The sequence below is a fragment of the Symphodus melops genome (assembly GCF_947650265.1).
Source record: "Symphodus melops genome assembly, chromosome: 2".
Classification (NCBI taxonomy): Eukaryota; Metazoa; Chordata; class Actinopteri; order Labriformes; family Labridae; genus Symphodus; species Symphodus melops.
Genome location: NC_136692.1, coordinates 8846765 through 8874750, shown reverse-complemented (window position 1 = coordinate 8874750; position 27986 = coordinate 8846765). Strand labels below are relative to the sequence as shown.

The 27986-nt window shown below is 41.2% G+C and overlaps 2 protein-coding genes across 2 annotated transcripts; one reads left to right on the top strand and one right to left on the bottom strand.

Annotated features, from left to right (window-relative positions):
- Positions 1 to 144: 144 nt before the first annotated feature.
- On the bottom strand, positions 145 to 9711 carry sgms2a (sphingomyelin synthase 2a). The gene is made up of 8 exons (XM_079336905.1): positions 9633 to 9711; positions 8847 to 9131; positions 5252 to 5318; positions 4409 to 4912; positions 3300 to 3417; positions 2085 to 2238; positions 1343 to 1509; positions 145 to 713 (listed from the first exon to the last, which is right to left on the bottom strand). The coding sequence occupies exons 4-8, from the start codon at positions 4855 to 4857 to the stop codon at positions 528 to 530; spliced, it is 1074 nt and encodes a 357-aa protein (XP_079193031.1). The 5' UTR covers positions 4858 to 4912; positions 5252 to 5318; positions 8847 to 9131; positions 9633 to 9711; the 3' UTR covers positions 145 to 527.
- papss1 (3'-phosphoadenosine 5'-phosphosulfate synthase 1) lies at positions 9651 to 27871 on the top strand. Its single transcript, XM_079336895.1, has 12 exons — positions 9651 to 9890; positions 11059 to 11173; positions 11258 to 11493; positions 11986 to 12124; positions 12745 to 12863; positions 13123 to 13236; positions 13344 to 13455; positions 16781 to 16986; positions 20061 to 20196; positions 20629 to 20897; positions 21821 to 22050; positions 26591 to 27871. Exons 1-12 carry the CDS (start codon positions 9831 to 9833, stop codon positions 26727 to 26729), a joined length of 1875 nt encoding a protein of 624 aa, XP_079193021.1. The 5' UTR covers positions 9651 to 9830; the 3' UTR covers positions 26730 to 27871.
- The last annotated feature ends 115 nt before the right edge of the window (positions 27872 to 27986 follow it).

The window sequence follows — 27986 nt, the reverse complement described above, 5'->3', positions numbered from 1 at the left end:
ACAGCTAGAATATATAGTACATACTCAAGGCTAATACAATGATTACAATGTTCATTATATAAAAACACTCAGAAAAAAACAAATGCAAAGCTGGTGATGGCAGTTTTGTAACATGTACTGACACTAAACACTCCCTAAGGCACCTTGTGATTTGAGCATATTAAAATCATAATGAGGTAAAACCATTTAACACATAAAAATGAGTCATGGCAGCAGATCTAAAATCAAGTGTTGCAAATATATACTTTCATAAACCTACAATACATTGGCAACAAACTGTCCATCACTAGCTGACTTAAATACTTGATACAAAAACAAAGATGACTTTGTAGGACTCTATCTTATAAATAAATGACATCTATGAAGAACACACAGAGACTTCACAATGACCCTTCTTGAAATATTTTGCAGAAACATTTCTTTCATAGCAATTCATTTTTGGTGCCATTAAGCTGCTGTCCATTTGGTAAAAAGGAATACCACATCTGTGGACTATCAGGCAATACTGCAGGGTTGTCAGGGTCAGATCACTCCTCTCGTGTGCTCTGTACCATCGAGTACTTCTTACAGGGGTTCTTAAGGCAGGCAGGAGGCCAGGTGATGGGCCAACTGTACGAGCACGGTACAGAAGTTTGGACGTTCCTCTCCAGGAAGTTGAACAGCGGGTTCCACCAGGTGTTGGTGAGGTAGTTGTTGGGCGAGCACTTCAGAGTCTGCAAGGAACATTAAAGTGATTACTTTATTATAAAAGCATTAATTATGTGTTGATTGTTTTTTGATTGATTCCTCAAAATATATAAACAGACAAACAGTAAACAACGTGTAAAAAAAGTCTAAAAAGTTTAAAAAGTTTGCCATTTTAAAAAAAGTAAAAACCTTTTTGGAAGTGGGACAATAAACATTTTAGATATACAATAATAACAACAAACAGATTTAAAAATATCATATTTGCAATTTAATCAGCATTCAAGATCAGCATTTAAAGCCTTTTCTTAAGTTACATGTTAACCATACTATTCAATTATTATAATACAATTTACCAAACACTGAACTGTCTTGTAACTGTCTACTTTTTGGCCAGTAGAGGGGGTAATTCACTCTTTGAAAAGCCTAATAGCCCACTGTCAGGTTGAAGGAAAAGTCTAATACACTGTAACATTACTGTGATTATGTACTATTGTCTATTGCACATAGATTTCTTTAAACAGAAACTTAGCTTCTACATTATTTACAAAATACAGCAGAACACACACACACACACACACACACACACACACACACACACACACACACACACACACACACACACACACACACACAGTCAGTCAACCGGTGTTCAAACCTGTAAGTTGGCCATCGTATGATACCACCAGAACAGGCGGGAGGTGATGAAGTAGGCCACGACCACGTCCACACTGTAGTGCTCATGTGCCACCAGGATGCACACTACACCCACGGCGCTCAGCAGCCAGCACATGAGATGATACCACCAAAATGAACGTGGTGAGTCTTCAAGGAAAGAAGAGACAAGAGTGTAAGATCTACGACAACATCCATGTGTGGCTGTGTTTGATTTCAGTGCAATATGACAAGAAAAGATGGATTTTCTGCAACACACAGAGGACAGGTCCTTAGTAGAAAACATATTGAACATCTCCTTGTTATATTTTCTCCTTAAAGCATACATTTTCAAAAACACATTTATTATGCAGCTCTATCATAAGCTCAGTAGCCAGTTTATTTGGTACAAATCGTTAAAACTAATGTATCAAAAGCCTGGATAAGAAATCATAATATGAAGGACGTAAACTTTAAAATGTGTTGAAACGGTGAACTTATACAGTATGGCAGACAGAACTGATGCAACTATTATAAACATCTGAATTGTGTCCTTTAACATTTTCTTAACTGCTATGAACAAATCTGGAAAGATATGAAACAAAACCATTAAAAGCTAAGAACAAATCAGTAATGGTTGCACCACATTTGTATCCCAGGAAGACCACATGTCCATACACGATTCATGAAATTCACATAAATCATTCCATACAGACAAATGCACAACAAGTGCCCTGAGTACTTACACTCCTTGATGAACAGGTAGGTGAGAGTAAGCATCACAGTGTGTCCACTGTACAGGAAGTCTCCACACAAGAGATGGGAGCTTGTAATAGACAGACCTCCTCCTGAGACCAGCCGCAGGATTCGCTGGATCTTTGCCTGGGAGTCTCCATGGAGCTAACAGAAAACAGGAAGTGGACAAAGAGAGGGATAAATAGATCAACACAGCATCAGCAACAACATTAGACCAACAATTTCGGATGATGTTCAATGGTCATTTAATTGTTGAATATTGTTTTCTTTTACGTCAGAACAATGTTCATTACAAATTTGCAGAGAAAAAAAACATTCCACCTCAAGATTGTTGTTTTGTCTATAAAACAAAAAAAGGATTATTTTTTATTTTTTTCCTAGATAAATACTTCACAACTTCCTGGTTATGCCTATAACGATTAGGCCTTATAGATTAATGAAAAATGTACGTGAGTTGTTGGACCTTTAAAGGGTCATCACAACCAGCACTTGGCAACCTCAAACCAATGACACGATGGTGACACGTTCGGGAACTTTGCAATCCGTAAATTGTGTGGATTAAAGAAATAAAATATCATTATGGTACATTATGTGAATAGAGCCAGGCTGGTTTTTCCTGTTTTCAGTAATACTGCTGAGCTAAGTGGCTTTCGCTTGAATTGTACCTTACATAACAGATGATTCATTATTCTCGTTTTTGTAAGAAGGAAAAACATTTTTTTTACTTGGAATGAAAATCCATTCCTTTCTTTTTCAGTCAGGCTCTTTTAACGAGGCGACAATATATGAACATGGTAACGAAAGGGACGGGAATGTGCAGTAAAGAAAAGGAACTTGAAAGCAATAAAAGATACGTTATCATATAACTTATTTAATACTTACATTTCTGAATACAACAAGTCATAAAAGGCTTTCATACACTAAATCATTTTCATTACCTATGATACAGATCTACAATACAATGCTTTCTGACCTCTCAGTCGTTGCACAACACAACCCAACAAACAACTCCCTGAGAGCACATGTTTTTCAAAACACTGATGTACTTCAATATTGTTGATGTCCTGAGGCAGTTGAAGTCAAAATGGCTTTTTTATAGTTGCATCTCTTGCATGGTTGTGTAAAACGATTCCCAGAGGGTGAACGCGAGTACACGGCTGAGCAACAACAGCTGATGCCGCTTCTGATGTTTGCATGTTACTCACCTTAGGAGCACAAGTCATGTGCACACCAGGTACAGGCAGGGTGGTGATGTACATCGTGACACAGCGGTACAAGTACAGCGTGCCAATGAGGAAGAAGAACCGCCTGCATGCTATTGACCTGCAAAGACATAGTGGAAAAACAAAAGCTAAATGGACTATACTTGTTTTGGTCTTGTGAATGTGCAGTAATCCTTATCAATTGACACGTATAATAGTCTGAAGACTATTTTGGACAGTTTGATGTCTGCTTGTCCCTAAGCAGACATGCATCCACACATTTGAAGTTCTCTGTTTTTTACATGATAACCACCAATTTGTTTTCTCAGGAGCTCAAGTTATTTATCTCATATCCCCACAGTTGCAAAAGCACAAAACAGAAACAGAAATAGGCTTAACTTATACTTTCACTTTCACCACATTAGTGAGGGCAACAGCTTTTCATGGTCTGGCCGATCACTGTGACAAGCAAGTTGTGTTAACTAGATGACCAGCAAATTACCCCTTGAAGAAAATAAACTGCGTGACCTCGAGGTAATTGATTAATTAAGCAGTGTTAATGGGAAAACCACCTTTGTTTTAGATAACAAGAAAAATGAGTTGAGATCTTCAGAAAAAAAACAACTGATATAACTCATAACAAAAGGCAAAGCAGTGTTTTCCTGCTGGGATAATCAACAAAATTAATAGAAATGACTTATTATCATAGAACAAATTAAATGAATAAAATGTTCTGTTGATCTGTTTTTCTTTTTTTTTGTATAAATGTTGATCCTGTTGAACCCGCCAAATTGATTTTTATTTACCAGGCTCGGTAATTACAACACAAATATTTATAGATTACATAATAATCTGATATTTGTGTGTATCAAATCTATGAAATAAATACTGCTTTCTAACTACTCATGTAGAACAATCCTATGGGGGAAAACGTGAACGTAACGCAAAACCACATACGGGTAAAGAAAACATCACTCTTTCTGCGGTTAAACTTCCAGGGGTTTTATAATGGCAGACACATACATACACAAGATTGTGTATTCTCCTTTTGAATGAATAAATGAAGCTGAAAGAAAACTTCATGTGCAAGAATCAGCACCAAAGGTTCTTACTTGTATCTGAAGAAGAACAACTGGATCAGCCAGATGGCGAGCAGCACCATACCGTTGATCTCAGTCACAGTAAAGGCCCAGTTGACCCTATCAATATAGTCAAAGAACTTATCAGGAAGAGGCGGGCTGCTCTCTTTGGGTGGGACCCTCTCATGGACTATTGTGATGACGACAGTGGTCAGGACCAAGTTAAAGCCAGCATAGAAGAAGGCAATCACTGTCTTCCACCACTCCATGGGCAAACGATTAACCTTGGAGTCTGGCACAGAGATCTTCACGTAGTCATTATGCCTCCCTATGCCTTTTCGAAAGCCCCTCTTTGCATCCTCTCCGCCTGGGGTGTGGACAGGGCAGGTTTTACTGCTGCTGGGAGCAGCAACACCCTCCATATTTGGGTTCAGATTGTCAGTGGAAGAGTCCCTTGCGTTAACAAGCTCCTGCGAAGCCATTGGTGCCTGCACTGTCCACCCACAGACACCACTCCTCTGGGTTCAGGCCTTTTAGCTGCCAGGAGAGAAAGACAAGTTTAGAAATGGAAAAACTCTTGGATTTGTAAGGTACATTTGTGGTATTGACATTTGTAGAAAATAAACTATACAAACAGGTACTTCTTGGATTCATAAAAGGTGCCAAATCAATATGTAAAGCAGGAGGAGATAAACTATCATTTAATCTGGTTTCTCCACTTCTTTAACCTAGAGGTTCAGCTTTTATCAATACAAAGTCCTTGATGCCACTGGCCAAATGGTTCATTTTAGGAGAAAGAGCTATTTCTAGCCTACAAGGGGTTTGATGATTTAACACTGTGCGTTGTTTTTTGTTTTCCTTTCCCTGGACACTCACCAGAACCACCATGACAGTTTTTCTGTTTGGACATTCAGCCGGACTCTAATTTTGGGCCCTGCAAAGTCTTTCCACAACACAGATTTTGTCCTTAACAAGCTGCTGCCATGGTCACAGCAAGATATGTATGGACAAACATTATGTGTAGCAACAAATGAATATTCCATTATAAAGGGTAGAGTGTTGGTCTGTACAAATGCAAAAGAAATGCCCAAAATTCAAGAAAACTAATAAAACTGTGCATTATCCCCAAAGGAAACTGAAGTTGAAGTAACACTATCAGCTGTTTTAGACCTTTACCATACCAGACCTTTCACAGCACATTCAAATGCAGGTGTAGTGCTGAGTTGTGTAGGAACAAAAACGGTTCCTAGCACTTCCTGTCAATGGGGGCTCATGGTGGTCCATAAAAACTAATTGCAGAAGATGATGTGATAGAAATTAAATCTCTATCTGCTGAGTTGTAATGCAGAGTTGGCTCTGTGGTCTCAGTTTTTTCTCATCAACAAATAAATACATAAACCAAAAAAAATAAAATAACTAAAAGTAAATTAAAAATAAAGCTATACTAAGCTAAGTAAGATTATTTTTATCTAAAAAAGATGGGTCTCTGCAAAGGCAAATAATTAGTAATGGTACCCTGAAGACAACAACAAAAACTTGGAAGTGAACTTTAGTGCAATGTTTGTTGTCGAGCGCTTTCCAGTTAATGGCCTGACAGAGCACTACAGCAATGACCATTTTCATTCTTTCATGACTAAAAGGCCTCTAACAGCTCCATTAATGGATTTGAGGAATACTGCCATCAGCACTGAAATGCATCACGATAAATCTTATCAGGGATACATACAGAACGGTATGTTTACTTGCATGGAGAAGGAAAACCTGGCATTAGTACAGAGGATGGGATAGAAATAGAGTTTGGCTGCAACCAAGAGAGCTGCTGGAAGGATCAGTTTCCTCAGAATCAATTGTTGGGAAAATATTATTACAGTAGAGAGAGGCTCATGTTAGTAGAATGGCCTCTGATTAACCATGAGCAGTAATTCAACTGATAGATGGCTATAGAAGACGGAGTCAGACAGACTTAAGGGGAGGTACAGGGGTCATTAGGTGAATTAAAACTGAGCAAGATGACAAACAAGAGCAATAAGAGAAGACAAAATATATCAGCCAAACACAATGCCATAGACTGAGACACAGGTTAGTGACGTCAAGTACATTTATGTTGTTTCTTTATTTGTAATCTTTCATATAGATAGATAGATAGATAGATAGATAGATAGATAGATAGATAGATAGATAGATAGATAGATAGATAGATAGATAGATAGATAGATAGATAGATAGATAGATAGATAGATAGATAGATAGATAGATAGATAGATAGATAGATAGACAGACTACAATTAGCGTCTTTATGTTCCATATTTTATTGAATGTGTCTGAAAAAGATCAGTGTGTAATAATAAAGAAGTAGAAGACGTTTAAGTTATAGTGATCTCTGTGAAACTTCACGATGCCCTGTTCATAGGAGATCAACAGCGTCTCCATTAGGCTACTTTTCCACCAGTCCCCTCCTCCCTAGTGTACATACACCGTGTTTTCCCACCAGCCGAGGTACCCAGCTCTCTTAAGGGATGGGTGGTGATGGAAAACTGGAAGAAAAAAAAAACTATTCCACATGGTCACAGTCTGTAATGGATAACTTGGCTGCATCCGCTCACATAAGCTATTTCAAGAGAAGCCACACGGCTGCCTCGAAGGCTGTATTTTACCCCAGGGTTAACAGGGCTTTGACTCCATTTTGGGCCCTCCATAATAACATGCTCCTAAAATTGCTGTCCACTCATCTTCTTCTCCACATCATCAGAGGTGGCCCAGCCCTCTCGCAACTGGTGACTCTACAGAGAGGAGCTAACTACAGATGTAAAGCATGTTCTTGTTGTAAATCAAGTCTTAAAACGGCATGTTCAGCAGTACAGTCTATTATAGTTTTATTGTTGTTTAACACATGTTTTAATTTGTGTACGACCTCACTAAAGGGACATGAGAAAACAATCTGACACAAGTTTGCATATCACTGAACCACACTGCTGTTTAAGATCTCCACAGTGGTGCTGTGATGAAATGATTGATTTATTTTTTGCTTCGCTTGCCATGGCATGCTATTGTAAGAGGACTTTTAGTTGTTGCAGCAGTGTCTGAATTTCACATCTTGAAAGTTAGTAAAATCTGCAGGGCTGCAGTAATGAAATGTAAAACGACTCAATCAAAAGTCATCAGAAGGTGCCTCATTTAATGATGAGTAAAATGTACCCTGAAGCATTTTTACATCCATGAAATTGCCCCTAATTGTTTTTTTTTCTTTCATGTATTGTGTCATAGGATTAATGCTTTATTTTCTAACCAGTGTATTATTGTTGAAGGTAATTCAGGTGTAATAAATATTAAGCTACTTTTCTGACCAATAATTAGGTATGGCGGTATAGTAAAAACATGGTTAAAGATAAAAAACAGAATAGGTATAGCTGTGGCATTAGATCATAAGAATATAACAGTACTGTAAGATTTCAAAGGAAATACCATTTTATATGTGAGTAAGCAGGTGATGACAATAATGTGTAAGACAGGGAGCAATAATATTTACTTTCTCTGCTGTATTCTATGACCACCGTTAACACCAGTTCCTTGAGCAAAGCTGCTCATCAAACACACAAATTTAAATATCATTTGTTGACAGAGCGAATAAATTTGGATGTCTTTCTGGAAAGACAACCAGTTTTATAGCATACAAGCCAACACAGCCGCACTGTACATGGAGCCAGCCCTGCTTCTTTGGGTGCCATAACCACATGTGAGGTGGACACTGACAGTAATGCCTGGGTGTTTCTCATGCCTCCCATATATTACAGGGCGGTAGTCCTTACAATGTGATGTGTGTGTGTGGAGCAGCCGGTTTTGAAGTTTACTTTTGGGGTGTAGCACAGTGAACCCGCACACTGCGTAACCACCATGTTCCCCATGAGGCCATTGCCTACTGGGTGTGGCAACAGGTCATTTCCATGCCCTGTAATTAAGCCCTCTCGTTTTTAGTCAGAGCTAGAGCAGTTTATAACTAGTTACTGAATAATAACAATGAAATGAAAACAAGGAAAAGCAAGTGCCACAAGCATACAGCAAGCAGAAATATAGCAGCCCACCAGTTTACTAGTAATCAGTCAAAAATTAGTTTTGAATTTCAAATACTTTAAGAGCTACATAGGTTAAGATGTGTCTACTATCTTGATAACATATTAGTGATAATACCATACATAGTCTACCTTATGTTCCCTATCACCTGCTCAAACTTTTTTTTGATATAATTATGAGGAGACAAAGGTCCTGTGTGTTTGTATGTGTAATCCTGTATCTGTTAGCAAGGGTGATTTAAAAAAAAAAAGTTGATTGCCATCGTTTTCTATTAAAATACACTCCTGCGATTTATTCTATGCAACATCACATGGTGCCACAATGGCTCTTCCAAACACCAGATACCATACCCAATATAAAGAAATGTAAAGATTCACATGTTGCACTGATTATAGCATCCTACCTGGCTTCCTCAGGCCTCCTGGTGCCTCTTCCTGTACTTGCAGTTTCCTTCAGTGTCTGATTCAGCGTGCTGTTCGATCGCTGATCTGCTCAGGCTGGACTGCTGCGTTACACAGTGCCGCTCGCTTTTTGAGGGACTGCTCCTCCCAGCTGTCCGGCGTATGTTTCACAGATCCATCCACCATCCATCCGTATCCTGCCTCCTGGCTGCAACGCATCCCCTCTAATCCAGAGCAACCGTCCTGTAATCAGCACGAGCTTCGCCCTCTGTCACTCGGTTCATAGCCTATAAAAAAAGTGTCCCGATGTTCGCTTTTTAACAAGTTAGGTGGAGTAGCAGGATATTTTAATGTCTGGGTGGTAGGCGGTGTGTTATCACTGAGATAAACCTATAAGGTTTCATTATTACATTTTGTTTTGTTCTAAAATATATATATATTTTTTTTTTTCTAAATGTGTTTTCTTATTAGTTTATGATTAATTCATTATCTTTCAAAATTATTTAAAATATTTTACACCGTGCCTTCTCGAAAACAAGTTTGGATTGTTAAAACATGATAATTAGAATGATTAAATCTCATAATCTTTTTTGGGAGAGCAATAATTTTCCCTTTTGGATTACAATACAATTAGTTTCGCGGTAGCTGGTTGCAGATCAGTTGAGTCATTAAGACTGCATTTAGAGATTAAAACAACCGACATTAGATCCGTTTTGTAGTTCGGACCGCGGATTGACTACAACTGAACGAGGATGTGCGTCACTCCGTCGCGCAGGTTACGTGTTTACGTTGTTGCGTGGCTGCTGTGGAAGCTCTTCCCGGTTGTAGTGCCAGCGAGGCTCCCCCGGCGTCGGGCTGCTCCATTCACTGGAGATACCTGTACAAACAAAAAAATATATAACTGTCAGCCATTAAACGAAGGGTTTCTGTTTTTCTTTATTTTGTAAGAGGTCACCTGATTAATCAGCCGTTGTTCGCTGCCAGCCATGGAGACGTACAGCAGCTCTCACAAGAAGCAGAAGCTGAGCAACGCTGCCGAGAACTGGGTGAGATTTCTTTAGCCGAGTTGTGTTTATTCACGTCCTTTCACCCCCCCCCCCCCCCAAGAACCAGCTCAGTAATGAGCTAAAATGCTAACTGTCCGGACAGATTGCTAATGAGCATGCTTTAAAGTCCACTTCTACATTAAGGTAAAGCTAGCTCTACAATCACAGCGTTTGTCGCTAGCAGTGTTCCTGCTAATTCACTTAACAGCATCAACAGTTTGTTTTATGGCCTTGCAGTCGTGACAGTTTTATTTAATTTACTCATTTTACAGTCGTGAAAAAATTACCTTGATGGTGCCAACTTTTTTTTTTTCCCCATTATTTGTTCTCTTAATTGCCCAGGTGTCTACTGTCACTGAACTAATTGCTGGATGAGTTAGAAGAAGCTATCTGTGAAATTCATGGCATATTAAAACAAAAAAGCAAAACCCCGAAAGAGTCTACTCTAAACAATTAGACACCGAATCACCAACACTTTTCTAATTGTAAATTCTCAGCTTTAAGAACCCCCCCCCCCCATCATCACAAATGTAAGGATTTGCATCCTTTACAAAGTTAAATGTTATAATGATAAATGTTGGGTTTTCTTGAATAAATATTGCCCCTAGTATTTTCCTCACATTATAATCATACATGAGTTTATTCATTTTTCCTTTCAGCCTTAAAATCACATTCAGTTCCTTCTTCATAATATTCTAACTTTTCTTGGGAAACCGTATACAACAGATGATTTTAAAGGGATACTTCACCCATTTATATGAAGCTGTGTATCATTAGAAACATGGTAGTAGTGTTGAATGGTCGTGAATCCAACCCTCATTTTGCCCTGAGACGAGAAAAAATAGTTTTTCTTTGCTTGAAAGTTTTCTTCATGTGATGCAATATGACGCTTTTTGCATCACATGAAGAAAACTTTCAAGCAAAGAAAAACACATTTTTCTCGTCTCAGGGCAAAATGAGGGTTGGATTCACGACCATTCAACACTACTACCATGTTTCTAATGATACAAAGCTTCATGCAAATGGGTGAAGTATCCCTTTAAGATGTTTTCTGAAGTGAGTAGCTTGAATATGTAAAGCTTATGTTGCCAACGTTTTCTTACTCTCCCTTTTAATGTGTTTGAATGCTTGCAGCTAATGTGATTGGTAATCTGTTTTTTTGTTTTAGGGAATGCAACGTGCCACTAATGTCACCTATCAGGCTCATCATGTTAGCCGAAACAAGCGTGGACAGGTTGTGGGAACGAGAGGAGGGTTCAGAGGTTGCACTGTGTGGCTGAGCGGTAGGTGATCAGATGTCACACATGTCCAGAGTTGACGTCCTTCTCATGGCTTTGCTTCATAATACTGTCCTTTTTCTGTGCCAGGTTTGTCCGGTGCAGGAAAGACCACAGTGAGCATGGCTCTGGAGGAGTATCTGGTCTGTCATGGCATCCCCTGCTACACTCTAGACGGGGACAACATCCGTCAGGGACTGAACAAGAACCTGGGCTTCAGCCCAGAAGACCGTGAAGAGAACATAAGGCGCATTGCTGAGGTGGCTCGGCTTTTTGCTGATGCTGGCCTGGTCTGCATAGCCAGCTTTATCTCTCCCTACAGCAGGGTGCGTGACTCTCCACAGAAAGTACAATAGGTTGACTGCATGGACAAATGTAGCTCGACCTCATTGATACTCAAATGCATTCGATTTGATTATTTTGCCTAGAGCAGTTTTGCTCAAGGTAAACAAAAAACATTAATAATGTTAGTTTATTGTTAATATGAAACTTTATCATACAAGTAAATCAAAAACAAGCTCAGCCTCATTCAGCTGTGTGGTTTCTGAATCCTTAACATAATCATGACACAGTTCTTTGATGTTACCACTTTATTTTGGGATCCTATTCTAAATGTCTCTGGTGCAGGATGAGCAGTCTGTTTTTTTTGTTGTTTTTTTTAATACTGTGAGTGTCTCTGTTAGAAGCTTTTTCTGGCCCGTGCGTACTGAAATGGGTCCAAACTTCTCTGATCAAAGATTATAACTGAACATATTGTGCTTCCGTAACTTCTCATCTAAATCACCCATGTACCTCTTTATGTGCTTCTAATCTCTCAGGATCGCCTCAATGCCAGGAAGATCCACGAGGCGGCTGGGCTGCCTTTCTTTGAGGTGTTTGTGGACGCTCCGCTGGATGTCTGTGAGCAAAGGGACGTGAAGGGGCTGTACAAGAGAGCCAGAGCAGGGGAGATACGAGGTATACTGTTTATGTGGAGTGCAATGATAGATCCATGCATCCTTTTATATCATCAAGACAGTCAGGGCTTTAGTTTAGAATCATGTAATGTGACATCTGTTATTTACTTCTTCTTTTTTTTTAACTTGTCAAATAAAAAGGAAAATCTGCAATCTGCCCAGTGAGCAGCTTTACTCTATCTGAGCATTTTCATCAAATTAAAGAGAAAATGAACGAGGACGGCAATGAGGCGTATGCACAATGTTCGAGAAAGCATTTCTTGTCACATTGATTCGTAGCAGCCTTGCAGCAAAACCTGCAGAATTTAGTATTGCAGCCTTGAGAACTCCACCTTTTGTTCCTGAGTTTTGTTTACTCTCTGTAGAGACGATTGGTTTGTGATACAGTCTACAGCCTTAGACATTACATCGTCCTCATGTTGTCACAGGCTTCAAAGGCTATTTACGGGATGAAAATGTTCAAAACCCACCCTATTCTCAAGTTTTTATAAATCATTATTGTGACCATTGATTTTTCTGTTTTTCTAAGCATTGTGATGCGTGTTCATTTATTTAAAATCCATGCAATAATTTTGAGAGTTTAATATTTATTACAACATTTACGCTCTTTTATTTGACCAGGATTCACGGGAATCGACTCGGAGTATGAGAAGCCGGAGGCTCCAGAGCTGGTGCTGAAAACTGACTCGTGCAGTGTGAACGAGTGCATACAGCAGCTCATCGACTTACTTCAGGAGAGGGTGAGGGCAAACTGTTTCAGACGTGTGTGTATCATGGGGAGAATCAGCTGCTCTTTATGGTTCTGTTTACGAAAAATTCATTGACAGTAGATATTTTAGCTACCATTCCTCTACCTGCCACTAGATGGCAGTGAAGTCTCATTTGTCTCTACACTCAGTCCTGTATTTCTATGAGCAGCAATAACCAACCTCTCTTGACAATGTGAGATCTATTGTATTATTCAATTTGAATATAAAAGTCCTTTTTGTCCTTCTCTAGGATATAGTTCCTGTTGATGCATCTTACGAGGTGAAGGAGCTGTACGTTCAGGAGAATAAACTTGACCTCGCGAAGGCGGACGCAGAGACTCTGCCCGCAGTGCAGATTGGAAAGGTGCCTCTGGTTTTCTTATTATTCTCATTTCTTCATCCACGTCTCTCCTTGTATCCTTGCTTGTGCTGTTTAGAGGTTGTTGGTGTGACTCTGTGCGTCATCCTCAGGTGGACATGCAGTGGGTGCAGGTGCTAGCTGAAGGCTGGGCCACTCCTCTCAACGGCTTCATGAGAGAGAGAGAGTTTTTGCAATGTCTTCATTTTGACTGTCTGCTGGACGGTAAGATAATGGGTTTTTTTGTGTGTGTGTTTTTTTAGCTGAAAAAAAAGAAAAAATCAGTGTAATACATGAAAAGAGACACTAGAGGGAGATGAGTGCTCACTAAATACATTAATGGAAAAAGGGGGATTTCTTTCTATCAGGATAGCTGCATGTCATACAGTGGTACTTGAGTGCTTATTTTCCACATAAAGTGTTGGTGCTACTGCTGCAGTGTTTCGTCCATAAGCAGAGGAAATAAATCCCTCAGAGCACCAAGATCCCTTCAGGGTACCTGTCGTCATCTTAGCTCTTAGCCAAAAGGTTTGTTCAGAGATTGGAGCTCATTTGACACTCATGAACTTATGAGTTTTTATTGTTATTGGTTGAGATTCAAGAATTGTAAAAATCAGGGCCGCGACCCGTTTTCAAAATAAGGATTCTTTGGATTGCAGACTCCGATGTGTTTTCCATGACTTCTTTTGGTCTAAGACTTTAAAAATCATTTGAGAGATCTTCCACAGATTAGACTTTATCCAACTGGTGATTTCCCTTGTCCAATGAAAAATCCCGTTTGAATCAGTAGTACCTTTATCTCCTTTTTATTGTATTCCTTTTTGTCTTGTTTCATTCATTCATGTATGCTCTTCTTCTTGTCTTTTTACTTCAGCGACACTTGACTTTGCCCACAGGGGTTCAATGAAGGATTATCATCTCTTATCTTAAACGCTCTGGATGCCAGATTTAAAAATGATATCACACAACAGATAAACAGCTGCTACTGAAACCAATGGGACAGTGCGGCTCTAGTTTTTGTAAATGAAACCTCAAACGTCTCTTTAACTGCAGCTCTTTTCTTTATAACTGTAATCCTTCTTCACTTTATTCTAATACAGAATAGTTCATCTGATAGACGGCAGCCTTTTTAGATTTAGAAGTACTCTGCATGTCTCCCCTGTGTGACATGTTTGCTGACATGTTGAAGAAGTGCCATGCAGCTTGGCCAGGTGGAACAATGAAACATGAATACAGGAGTGGAGTCGATGTAGATGCAGGATATTAAAGGATAATGATGTTTTCCAACATTGTCCATTTCTCATCTCAGGAGGGTTTTTTTTTTAATTGACAACAAATGTTCTTCTTCTCTTCCTCTAATTACAGCAATTTCTCATATATTGTTTGAAATTCCAAGAAACAGTCAATTAACTTTTATTGCCCTTGTAACCACTCAAATCTTGGTCGTGAGTTAAGATGACGAATATTTTGTTAAGTACACAATAAAATGAAAAATGCATCAAATAAATTGAGAGTTAACATAGCCCGTATTTCATTTTCAGATGTTGACAGGACTATATATTATAACGGCTGTCCTCACCGAGGGATAAAATCATGCAATTCTTACAACTTGGAACAAAATGTCAGATGATTATGAATCCAAAAAAAGATATGAAATGATTGATGCTTAGAGAAGGCAAAAACACGTATCGATGTGAAATGTCTTGATTCCTCACCGGAGGCGGAGGGAGACGGAGGGAGAGGTTCTCTATTGATTGACATCATACACCACGTTTATCCATTTCCACTTCCTCCCAGGGATTTGACATCAAAATAATGACGGAGACAGTATCGATTGGCCCTGTCTGTAACACTAAGATAGGTCCAAGAGCCCAAAACTGCATGGTTCAGTAATCCAAAAGAGACCCGAATTCAAGCCTTTGTCTTCTCGATGGCTCAAACATTTGTCAGGAATGCGTAGAAGTCAAAGTGTAGATTGTACAGCTGGTTCAAATAAAACGGAAGGGGACGAGCTGAGGGTCCAGGAGGAGGAATGGGGGGGACAGAACCAGCGTCCCCTCGTGCTTCCCCTACACGTGATGTGATGTGATGTGAAGAGCGCGCAGCTCTAAACGTTTTCATCAACCTGCGCGGCAGAACAAACCCTCCAACCGAGCTACACAGCTGAAATCATCAAATGAGAGAGGGTCAAGCTCCAGCTCGCCTCCAGAGAGTTTCTTTTTGAATCTCATATCCTCTCCATTTGGAGCCTTGAAGACTGTCTGGGTTAGCCGTAAAGTCCACATTTAGCTTCAAGAGGAATAGAACTGAAACGGATTGAAAACCTCTGAACTTTTAAAAAAAAAAAAAATTTTATTTGTATGGATGCATGTTCACCTTGCAATTAGATGGCACGTGTGAACCAAAACATCCTGTGAACGTCCCGAAACCCCACACGAGAACTGTAAAAGCAAAGAAACGAATCGACAGTGGAATAATAGTCAAAGTCCAAAAGAAAACATGGGAGACCCCTGAACCTTTTCTTTCGAAGGATGTGGGATCTCTCTGTCCACGTGCGATTCATTTATCAAAGTCTGATGTAAAAAGGTGTTCTGTGGAGTCTTCTTCAAAACAAACAAACGTCGTGTTTACACGAGCCTATCGCAGCTCATCCCGCGTGGCCCTGAGGCATAAATAGAACGCTGACCACGTTTCCTTCCTCCGTAAATGTTTTCAAAAGGACCTTGTGCTCTTCACTGCCTCTTCAGTTCTTGGCGTTTGAACGCCGCTGCTAGTCTTTAGAATCGCTTGATAACAGTGGCAGTGACTGGGCATAGGGCTCACCCGCAAACAGTCATCATACAAACAGCAGAGGGAACAGTTTGAACCTTCTTCACTCATCACTGGATGTGGATTCTTCTCTGAGCATAAACAGTTTTGAACATCAGAGCATCATGGGTATATTATAAGTACAATCTGATTCATTGAGGAGCTAAAACAACCAGTTAATTCTCTGTAAGGATAATGAATGGCAAACGGTGTCATTCATTCATCAGTCGAGCTAAAATGGAAACACTGGTGTCGACTGAATTGTTTGGATTTGATACCTTTTACATTTTGTGCTGATGGTAAACGTCGTGCAATAATAGAAACTGCTTTTGTACTTGATTGTTAACTGAATTGTGCTTTCAACTGTTATAAGACAAAACAAGCTCAAATAAAATCTCCCCTCTTTGAAATATTTCTCAGTATTTCCATCACTTTTTTTTCTCCCCCGACAGTCTTTCATCGAAGGCTTTAATTCATGTTCTTTATTCTCTTTATTTATTTTTTTACAGGGACAGTGCATATTAATAAACATTTCTGTAAATATGCCAGAGTTAGCCAAAAGGCTAATTTTCATCTGTTGTCCCTGGCCAGATTTTATAAAGGGCTCCCTAAAAAAAACACAATAAAATTCAAACATTGAAAAAAGCCACAAATGGAACAACATGGAAGTACAGTTCTGATTTTTTTTATTTTTTCACGTGGACATAACAGCCTCTCATCAAAGTGCTCTTCATTGTCCTAGGTGGCGTCATCAACCTGTCGGTGCCCGTGGTGCTGCCCGTGTCTGCTGCAGACAAAGAGCGTCTGGACGGCGTGACCGCCGTGGCGCTGGTCTACGAGGGCAGGCGGGTGGCCATCCTCCGCAACCCTGAGTTTTACGAACACCGCAAAGAGGAGCGATGTGCCCGCCAGTGGGGCACTACCTGCAAGGACCACCCGTACATCAAGGTAGACCACTGAAGTGACCACAAGCGGCCACACGCGCCGGCCTGCGTGGAAAGCACAGAGCAGCGTTGCAGAGCTGCACGCGGTTCATCCCCGCGTGCCGTTTGATAAACATCCTGCGAACGACACATGTGAACGTGTTCGGCCTCCCTGGCTTCAGCCCTGATAGAACACAGATCCGAGCTGATCTTTTCACATTGCTTATGGAAAGAGTGAATAGGTGAAGGAGCAGAGAACGTTCTCGCACTGTCAGGACGCCCAGGGTGTTTTTTTTTTGTTTTTTTTTCATCCAATCTCATTTTGCAGGTGTTATAGTTGGATTCTGCCGAGTAGATTCCACCATAATGTGCTTGAGAATTTTCTGCTCAAGCCTAACAGGCAGCAATCACTCCCTGCCAGCTCCCCCCCCCCACCCCCCCACCCCTCAAACAACTCTTCTTCAAAATGGACCCCAGAAATTGTTCCCATGTGTCTCCCGTAGGGCCGCCGTGGCGCTCAGGTAGACTCAGTGGTGGGATAACTTTCCAAAACGATCCGGCATGCCCTGCAGAACGTGACGTCTGAACTGTGTGCTGCTTCAGACATTTGATTTCCTTTTATAAAAGAAAAAACAACAAAAAAACCCAGAACTGTATGAACCAAAAGTGTAAGGTAACCCTTAAAAGTCACTTTTGATGCCCGACCTGCGTGTTCTGAACTTGTTTTTGACCTTTAGCGGTCAAACTGACTGTTAGCCTCGTTAGTTTGTTTTAAAACGCTGCTGCTGAAAATTCTGTTTGGAAAACACACTCTTAACCGCCTGTGCCTGCCAGTTAATACTTTGATGCCACACGCTTTAAAGTGACACAATCTCTGTTATTTGAATGATGCATCACAGGGCTCGTCAACTACATTTATTCAAGGGCCAGATTGTTTTAGTGACAGACGCTGTGGGAGCCAGACTTTGAAATATACTTGCTTGAACATAAGTGTGACGCTGACAGCTGTCAGTCTGTGAAGAAGTTAGTGTCACCCAACGTGTGTATTTCAGCCTGAGGATCGAACTTATATTGTTTAATCACCCGAGATGATTTGTAGTCAGGGTGCTGGATGGGAAGCTTTGGGAGACAGTTGTAGCCTGCGGGCCGCTTGTTGATGATTGATCACTGATCTATTAGAGTATCTATTATTCCCAAAAACTTGAGAAGATCTGCTCATTAACCTCGATCTTTGCAAGCAAAGTGGAGAGAGAGCAGTGGTGGTCAAGTCTACAGGTTGGTTCAACTGGATTATGCATCATAGCGCTCTAAATCTCATTGTGTTTGTGCAATTCAGATCGTGTGCAGCAGTTTGCCTGTTTCCTCTGCAAAAAAAAAAATCACATTTTTGTTGCCATGGTATCGAAGCAATTTTTAAATTTTTTTTTTTTTTTTACAAGAATCTTATCAAATATTAAAAATCTGCCAACATGACATGGCTGGAGATGAATGGAGACACCAGACACTCTGTAAATATGTCACAGCACATGGAACTTTAAATCTTAGCGGATATCTTCCTTGCTTCTCCTCCTTCATTACAAATTTGGGCTCGATGTGTTTTATAAAGTCAGCGCTCTCAAGTTTTGCGAATGGCTTCCATGACTCTCCGCTGTCAACACCAGATTCCTCCACTCTGGATTTAAACACATGCTGTTTTACATTTCATTTCCGCAGCTGTCAGATTGATTCACTCTACCAACCTGTGAGTTCAGCTTGCCATGATTAAGGTGTCACTCAGTTTTGGACGCTGTGTATGTATATTTTAAGTATGTGTTTAACTCCCCGAGCTGGAGCCAGTCTGTCATCACACCTCAGCGCTGGTAGCTACAACAGAAAAAAAAAAAACCTGCGCCAAGTTACATTTAGTTAATCCACTTTTTCCTGTTTACCTGTCCATCAGTCAGACAGCAGCCCCCTTCATTAGAAACCATGGTGTGTAGTGGCTGTTTATTTGGTTAGGGCTCTTTTTTCCCATATGAACTCCTGGGGGGCACTTACAACGGTCAAACAAAGCACATGTGTATGCCAAGGCCCGCTCCTTTGATATCTTCACGTAGGCTGCACTTTCTTTTCTTTTTTGTGAGGAAAATAAATCGCCACTCGTCTTGGCTGTTGATCGATCTAAAAGAGAAGAAGACTGCTACGCATCTTTCACGGCTCTTCTCGGGCCAGCAGCAGCAGCAGAAGACAGGCTGGATACATTTGAGTGTGGAAAACGAATCACAACACAATCCTGAAAGCCCTTAAGACGCAGCCAGGTTGTTATTGATCGAATCACGCACACACCTCTACTCCCGACATCCGTCTGATTCTTAAACACAGGCCGCCAGATAGAAGTGAAATCAATACGTGCTTTAAGTTCGGATATCAAAGAACCTTTTTTTTTTTTTCTGTCTTTCTTGTACATGATGAACGACGTGTCAAAGAAATCAGTGACATCTCTGTTGTCTTCTTCCAAACAATGCTTCACGTGAAGCTTTGCCCACTTCAGGTTGTGTTTCGTGGCCTTTGTTTTGAGAGTTCTCAGCCTTGATGCCGGTTGTTGTTGTTGTTGCTTTCTTCTTTGATTATCGAGCCTGCAGAGAATTGTCACTTTGTATCACATAAACATGGGCCGGGCTAAAGCTTTCAGTAACTTTAGCCCCACTCTCATAAAAAGCCCCGTGAAGGCAGGCCTATCTCCTGAAAACAATAGCAACCTCTGCCCGGATCGTGAGCACAACATTTGGCCCCGATGTGGTCATAAGCTCATCAACAGGGCTTACAGTGACGTGCAATACAATCGCAGTTAGTCTCTTATGGAAATAAAGGAGATGGCCAAGTGTGGAAAAGTGCGCATGCCAGAGTTTTGTTGACTGTTTTAGGACACCGAGACTTTGATGTGTGTGTTCTCTTTTCAACTTGGTAATAACTCCTGAGTTTTATTAGAATCCACTCTGGCCTGGTTCCAGCACAGGGACGTTTTTATGGACCAGTGTTTTAAGTCTGGATTATGTTTGAGCTGAGCTCCCTGTCCTGATTACTTGTGACCACTCTGTTTTTTTTTTGTTTTTTTTGCAGATGGTGATGGAAAGTGGGGACTGGCTGGTTGGAGGAGACCTGCAGGTTCTGGACAAGATCCGCTGGAATGACGGACTCGATCAGTACCGTCTGACACCCACAGAGCTCAAGCAGAAGTTTAAAGAAATGAATGCAGGTACTGCCGAGGCCCAGTTCGTTTTTTTTCCGTCTTTAAAAACGACGAGATGGACTTCTCCAGAGACTGTGGTGTCACAATATTTATAAACTGCTACCCATGTTTTTTGTATAAAATGAAAGGAAAACGGTGAGTGCTCCACTCGCTTGAATGCTTTCATTCTTTGTTTAGTCTCTGTGCCCAAAGTGAGGGAGACAAGAGTATGAAAGTCATGGGAGAGAAAGCGCTGTTGTGATTCACTCTTTCGCTCCGCGCGGTTTGAGTGGTCAGGCGTTGAGCTGCTTGATTATCTTTGGGTGCACTGTGGTCTCTCTTGTTTGTTTGATACAGATGTGTAAAGATGGTGTTTGGTCGCAGCTGAACAAATCCCTCTCATCCTCTCCCTCTGTTTCTTTCTTCCTTTTTTTTTTTTCTTTCTTTCTCTCTATAAAGATGCCGTGTTCGCTTTCCAGCTCCGCAACCCGGTCCACAACGGCCACGCTCTCCTGATGCAGGACACCCACAAGCGTCTCATCGAGCGGGGGTATCGACGGCCCGTGCTGCTGCTCCACCCTCTGGGGGGTTGGACCAAGGACGATGACGTGCCTCTGCCCTGGCGAATGAAGCAGCACGCTGCCGTCCTGGAGGAGGGCGTCCTGAATCCAGACACCACCATCGTAGCCATCTTTCCTTCTCCCATGATGTACGCCGGGCCAACCGAGGTAAAGATGATCAGGACTGTTGTAAACGCAATCACATGCTTCTCTAAAGCACGATTTCCTCACAACTGACACGGAACAGAAAATGTGACGGCGTTGAGTAATGACAACAGAAACGGGGAGGAGGACTGCTATTTGTTAACTGCAAATTGTATAAAGTGAAAAACGGCAGGAAATTGGATTTACGATCGTCTTGAGGCATTCTGTTGACTGTTTCCCTGCCATACATAAACCTCTCGGTGTCACTGAACATAGATGTGTGGGGCACGAGTTATTGAGAGCAGATTGAAGCTGCTGCACGTCAGGCAGTGAATTCATTCAGTTTTTGTAAATCCGACTGTGAGCTTTCGAGAGCAGGACTCGGCTCCAGTCTGAGTGTCATTTATCTAACATTACCTCCGGCCTACCAGCCTCCAAAACATCTACACATCTTGAACCATGAGCTTAGACGCCTTGTTTAGTTAGCATCAGCTTATGATGAAAGACCTCAGGTCTCCTTTTCTTTGCACTGCCTTTCTATACAGTCTTCACAGAGTTTAGAGGTGACGAGTAGCGCTAATGATTAGCTCTAGTTGAATGCAGATTTCTGTTCAAACTCACTCCCTACACAGACTTCTTCCTGCAAACATTCCCAGTTTGCTTAAACACTTGTGGACAATTAAACAGAACACACAATGTAAGCTTGAAAGCATCTGATGAATCACAAATGTGTAGTTTGCCTGCAGATTGTAGTGTCTGGTGTGACTGGTGTTTGAGGCTAAATGTACCACTAAGGTACCAGTATCATTTACTGACTGCAGTACGACAAACTTCAGCACAGCAACAAAATAAAAACAAGCAGGGATAAGTGTTGTTCAGTCAGCGTCACAAGCTTGTTTCCCTCCTCTTGCTTGAACGCTCCTCGTTCTGTTTCCCCTCACACACAGGTTCAGTGGCACTGCAGGGCTCGCATGGTCGCCGGAGCCAACTTTTACATCGTGGGTCGAGACCCAGCAGGCATGCCCCACCCCGACACAGGAAAGGACCTGTACGAGCCCACTCACGGGGCCAAGGTCCTCACCATGGCTCCTGGCCTCATCACCCTGGAGATTGTTCCCTTCAAGGTTGCGGCTTACAACAAGGTCAAACGAGCCATGGACTTCTACGACTCTAAAAAGTGAGTTCTTCTTTTTTTGTTTTGTGTTAACGTTAAACCCTGTTTCATTCCTCTCTTTTTTTTTTTTTTAAGTTAATTGTCATGAAGTACTGAACAAGTCTGAGTTTAAAACATCCCCGCTCACTCACACTTCATTGAAAAGCTTATTTGTAGACACTAATAAGTCTCATTCAGTCCATTTAGAAGCAGCAGCCTGAACAGAAGGTACATAAATGAGTCATTAGGCTGCTCCGAGTTTCAGACCCTTTCATCTATTTCCTTTTCCCCCTTTTTCCTTCTTTTGACAGTGAACATAAATGCCAAGAATCACAGGCATTGTATTTCTTTCCTATACAGTGAAGAGCGTTGGTGGATTAGTAGGAGCTGTCTGCGAACGCATGAGGACTAACTAAACTCATGCAAGCTCACTGCCTCATGTCTGGACTTGATGCAGGTTATGCAACGCTCGCTGCGTTTGGCCAGCAGTAAACATGGCCAGACCAATCAAAAGATTTGTTTTGTTTTCCATGATGCATATTTATGACATTGATCTCAGACCAAGTAGTTTATCAGAAACATCGAGTGCTCTCAGTGTTGCTAAAAATAGATAGGAAAGATAAGTTAACTTTGCTTTCTGTGGCTTCAGCATCAACATGGTTCAGTGTTAAAACACCCGCTTAAGTTCCAGGTCTTTCATTCCACACTGGGATGCATGTTCTGGTTTTCATCACGTGTATGAAAGTGACATCCAAAAACACGCTCACCCTCGCTAGCTTACATGGGTGCTGACTCAAAGTCATGACCTTTTTTTTTTTCTGCTACACTACTGATCTTAGAAGAGTGGCGTGCAGGTGGCCTAGCGGTTAGTTTGCGAGCACCATGTACAGATGATATTGTCTTCCAAGCAGGAGGACTTCGAATGGAGTGGGACTTGTGTTTTTTTTTTCTCCCACATTCTTCCCATCTCTCTCTTTTCTCCGCTTTCCACCAGACTCCCAGTCAAGGGTTTTAAAGTCAAAAGCTCTGATTCCAATTTGAATTCGATACCTTTATTTGAACTCCGATGACACTGAGGTTTCCCTCGTTTGCAGTGCCGTCGAGCTCACTGCGTAGAAGGGGAGATGCAGTAAACAGCGGGTGGAAAAGAAACAAAATGGAAATCAGCGAAGGGGAAATGTGTCGTCAGACGCAGAGCGGTGGTTCACTTCTAAAGACTGCTGTAAGAAAAGAAGAATCCTTCATTGATCCCCTCTGAGGGGACACTAAGTAAAAGCCACGTTGGCAAAATAGGTAAACACACAATAAAAAAAGAATGGATGAAAAAAAAAAAAAGGTCCATGCAGTGAGGTTAAAGTGAGAGTGACAGATAATAATAACAGGGTTTGTTAACAGCAGTGTAACTGTGTGACATTTTAAATGTGGTATCGTATCTAAGACGCAATATAGTCGCAGTATAACTCAAGTGGAGAGGGCAGTAAAGACACAGTTAATAAATATGTCAGTATAGGACACAGCATGGAGCCCCAGTTATCTGCACAGTGTGAAAGGCTGTACTGTGTCTTTAAATAGATTCTCGTTGACTCGATGGCTTGCTGTCATTTTAAAGGTAAGGCGGAAACTCGTTTCCCAAAGTCAGCACTCGTGCCTCATTTAGATCGATGGCGTCCCGCGCACGCTTGACAGCCTCTTTCCAAACATCAGGATGAATATGGACGCTTCCCCCTAATCACTCAGCCTTTCTGTAGAGCGCCGCAGCTCGCGTCACGGCAAGCTGCTTCTCATTTGACACCAAATAAAAAATGGTCTCTGAAGAAGTAGCCTGGAGCTCTTCTACCTCACGCCATGTGAACCCGTGAGATCTTCCTCGCACTGTTCAGCGAGTCAAACGGTGAGCTCCGTCATGTAAAAGCAATTAGAAATTGTATCTGGTAAACAGCAGGGGCTTTGACCCTCTGCGAATGTAAGCTCTGTGGAGAAAAATGTGAGATGTCTGTTAGCAAGCTGTCGAAAGCGCTCTCGATTATCCCTGACAGACGAGGCTCGAGACGCAGTAATGAACCTGCTCGACTCGACACTCGTCCACCATTCGAGACTATCCTCTGCCACTCGCTTCAAACAAAGACGTTCATATTTAAAAGGAGAAGTTTATTTCATTGACAAATCTGTCACGGGAGAGGATCGAGCACACATCAGTGTTTGAAATGTACCACAGATGTTTGGACAACTGAAATCCACTGGCTGATATTTGCAGAGCAGCTCTGTGACAGTGTTTGAATTTTCTGATCAGTGTTTAATTTGAGGCCAAATTCCTTCACGCAGACAGTGGTGAGGGTGTTTGACAGTGTAGTGTGATATTCTAAATACAGAATACTGTCTCTAAACTAGTGTTCAGGCTTTCATTTTCTGAAGTACCGTAAATTCCGGACTATAAGCCGCTACTTTTTTCTCACACTTCGAGCACTGCGGCTTCTACTCCGGTGCGGCTAATGCATGGATTTTTTATGGGGGACAATGAGCTTCTGCCGCAAAAACATTTGACTTCGTCACGTCGGATCTTAATATCAGTCATTTTGCGCTTCATGCACGCACCCTCATCATGGAAAACACACGGAGAAATACATATGATGCAGCTTTCAAGTTAAAGGCGATCGACCTGGCTGTCAAAGAAGCTAACAGAGCTGCTGCACGTTAAGATGACACTGACAGCGACAACAGAGACTGAGGAAGTGATGGACTTTTTCTTGTGAAATATATTACGGTCATCTTTTTCATCAGCCGTGTTACAGACACCGTCGGCTAGGCTTCGTATTGTAACGGTTCATGTTGTAAAGTCAGTAGTTGATAATGTGTTCATAATTCCGATTATGTGGAGAGTCAGTGAATGCACCAGCGAGAACGTGTTGAGTGGCTGTATGAGAGAACGCTGGGGGAGAGAGTTGGATTGTTACGGCAAGTTATGTGTTGCTCTCTGCTGTAAACGGCGTGGTCACGGCCGACAGTGATCGGGTTATTAAAAGTTATTATTTGAACGCTCTCGTCGTCCTTTAACGTCCGTACGGACGCTACAGTATTTGCGGATGTTACCGGTAGCCTACGTCTGTGTAAATAGCTCTTGTTATAGCGTGGACACCTGCGGCTTATAATCAAGTGCGGCTTATATATGTACAAATACATTTATTTACTTATTTTTAGCCGGTGCGGCTTATATCCAGGTGCGCTCAATAGTACGGAATTTACGGTAGTTGCATTGCTGTCTGTTTTATATCAATAGTCAACAATGGATTAGTTACTTCTGATGGATTCTTTACTTAAGCCATGTTTCCACCAGGTGGTCTGGGTCAGTTTGGTTTGGTATGGGACCCATTTATTGGTGTTTCCACCATCAAAAGTTCCGTCAGAAAAACAGAGATCTGTACTGTCCTACTTTTCTTGTCCCTTCTGTTGGGGTGCCCATCTGACCCTCGTTTACTGTGTCCCCAGTTTTTTTTTTCTTTTCTACTTCCTTGAACTTAATTGATAACTGGCTGACACTGTGTTGGGCTGCTTTTGATGTCACACTGTTTTGTCTCTGACTCTGCTATCTCCATCTGGCTTCACACTTCTCTCACCAAATAAGGGTACGGTTGGCTGTGGAAACGTACTGAACCGAACCAAACCGGACCGCTTGGTGGAAACAGTGCTATAGAAGCCTTTACCGTCAGTGTGTGAATGTGTAGGTGTGACATGCGGTCTAGACGCTCTTTGAGTACTCAGGAGACCAGAAAAGAGCTCTACAAGCTCCACTCCATTTACCACTCACAAGTTGATCCATTACAGATTCAAAAACAACCTGTAATAGACATTGGCACACTCCATTATAAATATAAAACATTCAGATTTTTCTCCTGCTTGTTGAACCATCCAAACCCATCGTATGTATCACCCTCTCTTAACATGTCCCTCTGTACCACTGAAAATGTCCATCATGGTAACTCAGCGTGTAGGATGACAAAACATTCAGGCTTTGGCAAATCAAAGCGGTAGTAAAAAAAAAAAAAAAGAAAGTTTGGGAGACTTTTTGTCTTCACTTCACCACATTCTGCCAAACCACATTTGAAATGATAAATGAATTTGAAGGACTGAAGGACAAATGTTGCAGGTCAGCTAAACTGGCCTCTCTTTACAGCCGTGACTGTGATAGCGTGCTTGTGTTTTCTGGACTGTCACACCATCCCTACAGCCACACAGTGATTTGTGAGGTATTGCAAATAAAGCGGCTGCCAGAAACAATCAGAATGTCAAACTTAGAGTGTAGAGATATAAATATTTTGATATACAAACGGTTATCGTGTTTAAATTTAAGTGTCTCATAAAGAATTTTGTAAGAGCTTGTTTTGGTCTGAGACTCTTACAGCCTGCTTACTGCTGCGCCTCAAAACTCTTGATCCAGAGCAGCAGGCAGTAACTACCGGCTCATATTTCCTTTATTTTATTTTTTTTATAAGCTTCTCTCATTCATGCAATGTGTCTTTTACTTACATTTCTTTTTGTCTCTCTTTTTAAAAAAATTTATTGTCCACAGCCATCAAGATTACGACTTCATCTCAGGCACGCGTATGAGGAAGATGGCTCGTGACGGCGAGAATCCTCCTGACGGCTTCATGGCGCCGAAGGCCTGGGCTGTGCTGAAAGAATACTACAAGTCACTGGAGAAGGCCTAGAGGTCAAAAGGTCGAGTCTGTAAAGCTGAAAAATATACGGAAACGCGGTTTGATTGATGTTTAAAAAGGCAAACGTGGGGACCAGTTATCTATCATGAAAAAAAAAAAAACACTCTCTTGCTTGTGTATGTTTCACTTTTACAATTAACGGTCGGTCGTAAAATGTGTTATTTTTAGACTTATGTTTTGTGTTTAAACTCTGTGTACTTTATTTTTACTAAACATGCTGTATAAAATAGGACAGGTCAAAGGATAGAGAACAAAGAGAAAAAAGATTCACTTATGTTTGTGTTTCTCACAAAAGTGAATTCTGTATATTCTGATGAGTTGTCAAAAACAATTAGAGTGAAACAGGATCAGGACTCTCTGGAAAGTGCTGTTGATCAGTACTTAACGGGGGGCGTGATTGAATGTTGACTATCCGTGATGTCCAAATTGAAAAAGGTTCCTGCTCTAGTTGATTTAACTCGACTGAAACGCAAACGTGCTGCTTTGTACTCTGCACAGTTTGCAAGTGGTGGTGGTAATGGCTCAAAATTTGGAGTACAAAAGTATTTGAGGGAACACAGTTGAGTGCCTTGGTCTTTAGAGAGTGAGTTCACATAATGTCTCGTTTGATTTAGGACACACACACACACACACACACACACACACACACACACACACACACACACACACACACACACACACACACACACACAGACCTGCCTCTTATCCCACAAGTCTTATTTTTTCCTCTGTATCGGTCCAGTACTTCACGCAACGGTCTGCTAACCAGATCAGCATTTAAGGTGTTTTTATCAGAATGTGCAACCTTAACCTTCTAGGAAAACCTTTTAACATTTCATTTCTGTCATTTTTACTCTATTTATTCTGACCTAACATTTCAATATTTACTCTTGTTTTTTTGTTTTTTTTAACTGTAGTGCAAGTAGTTTTAAAGCTGTAACTGGTTGCCTCTTAACAGTCCTGATGTTTTTTTAATGTTTCATCGTTTGTATTTTTTTCCCCTCTACTATTTTCCATGTGGTAATTCATTTTTCAAGAGTAATCCTGTATGATCAGAGGGTTTGATGGTTACCATCAAGGAATCCGATTTGTAATCTTCCTTGTCCAATAAACCATTTTTACTAAAAGAACAACTTGTTTACTTCTCCTTTCTGCGATCTTCTGCTTGTTACACCCAGTTTAAACAATTTGAGTTATTCTTTCTCTTGCAGCACACCAAAGAGTTTTAAATCTGTAACATATTCTCCA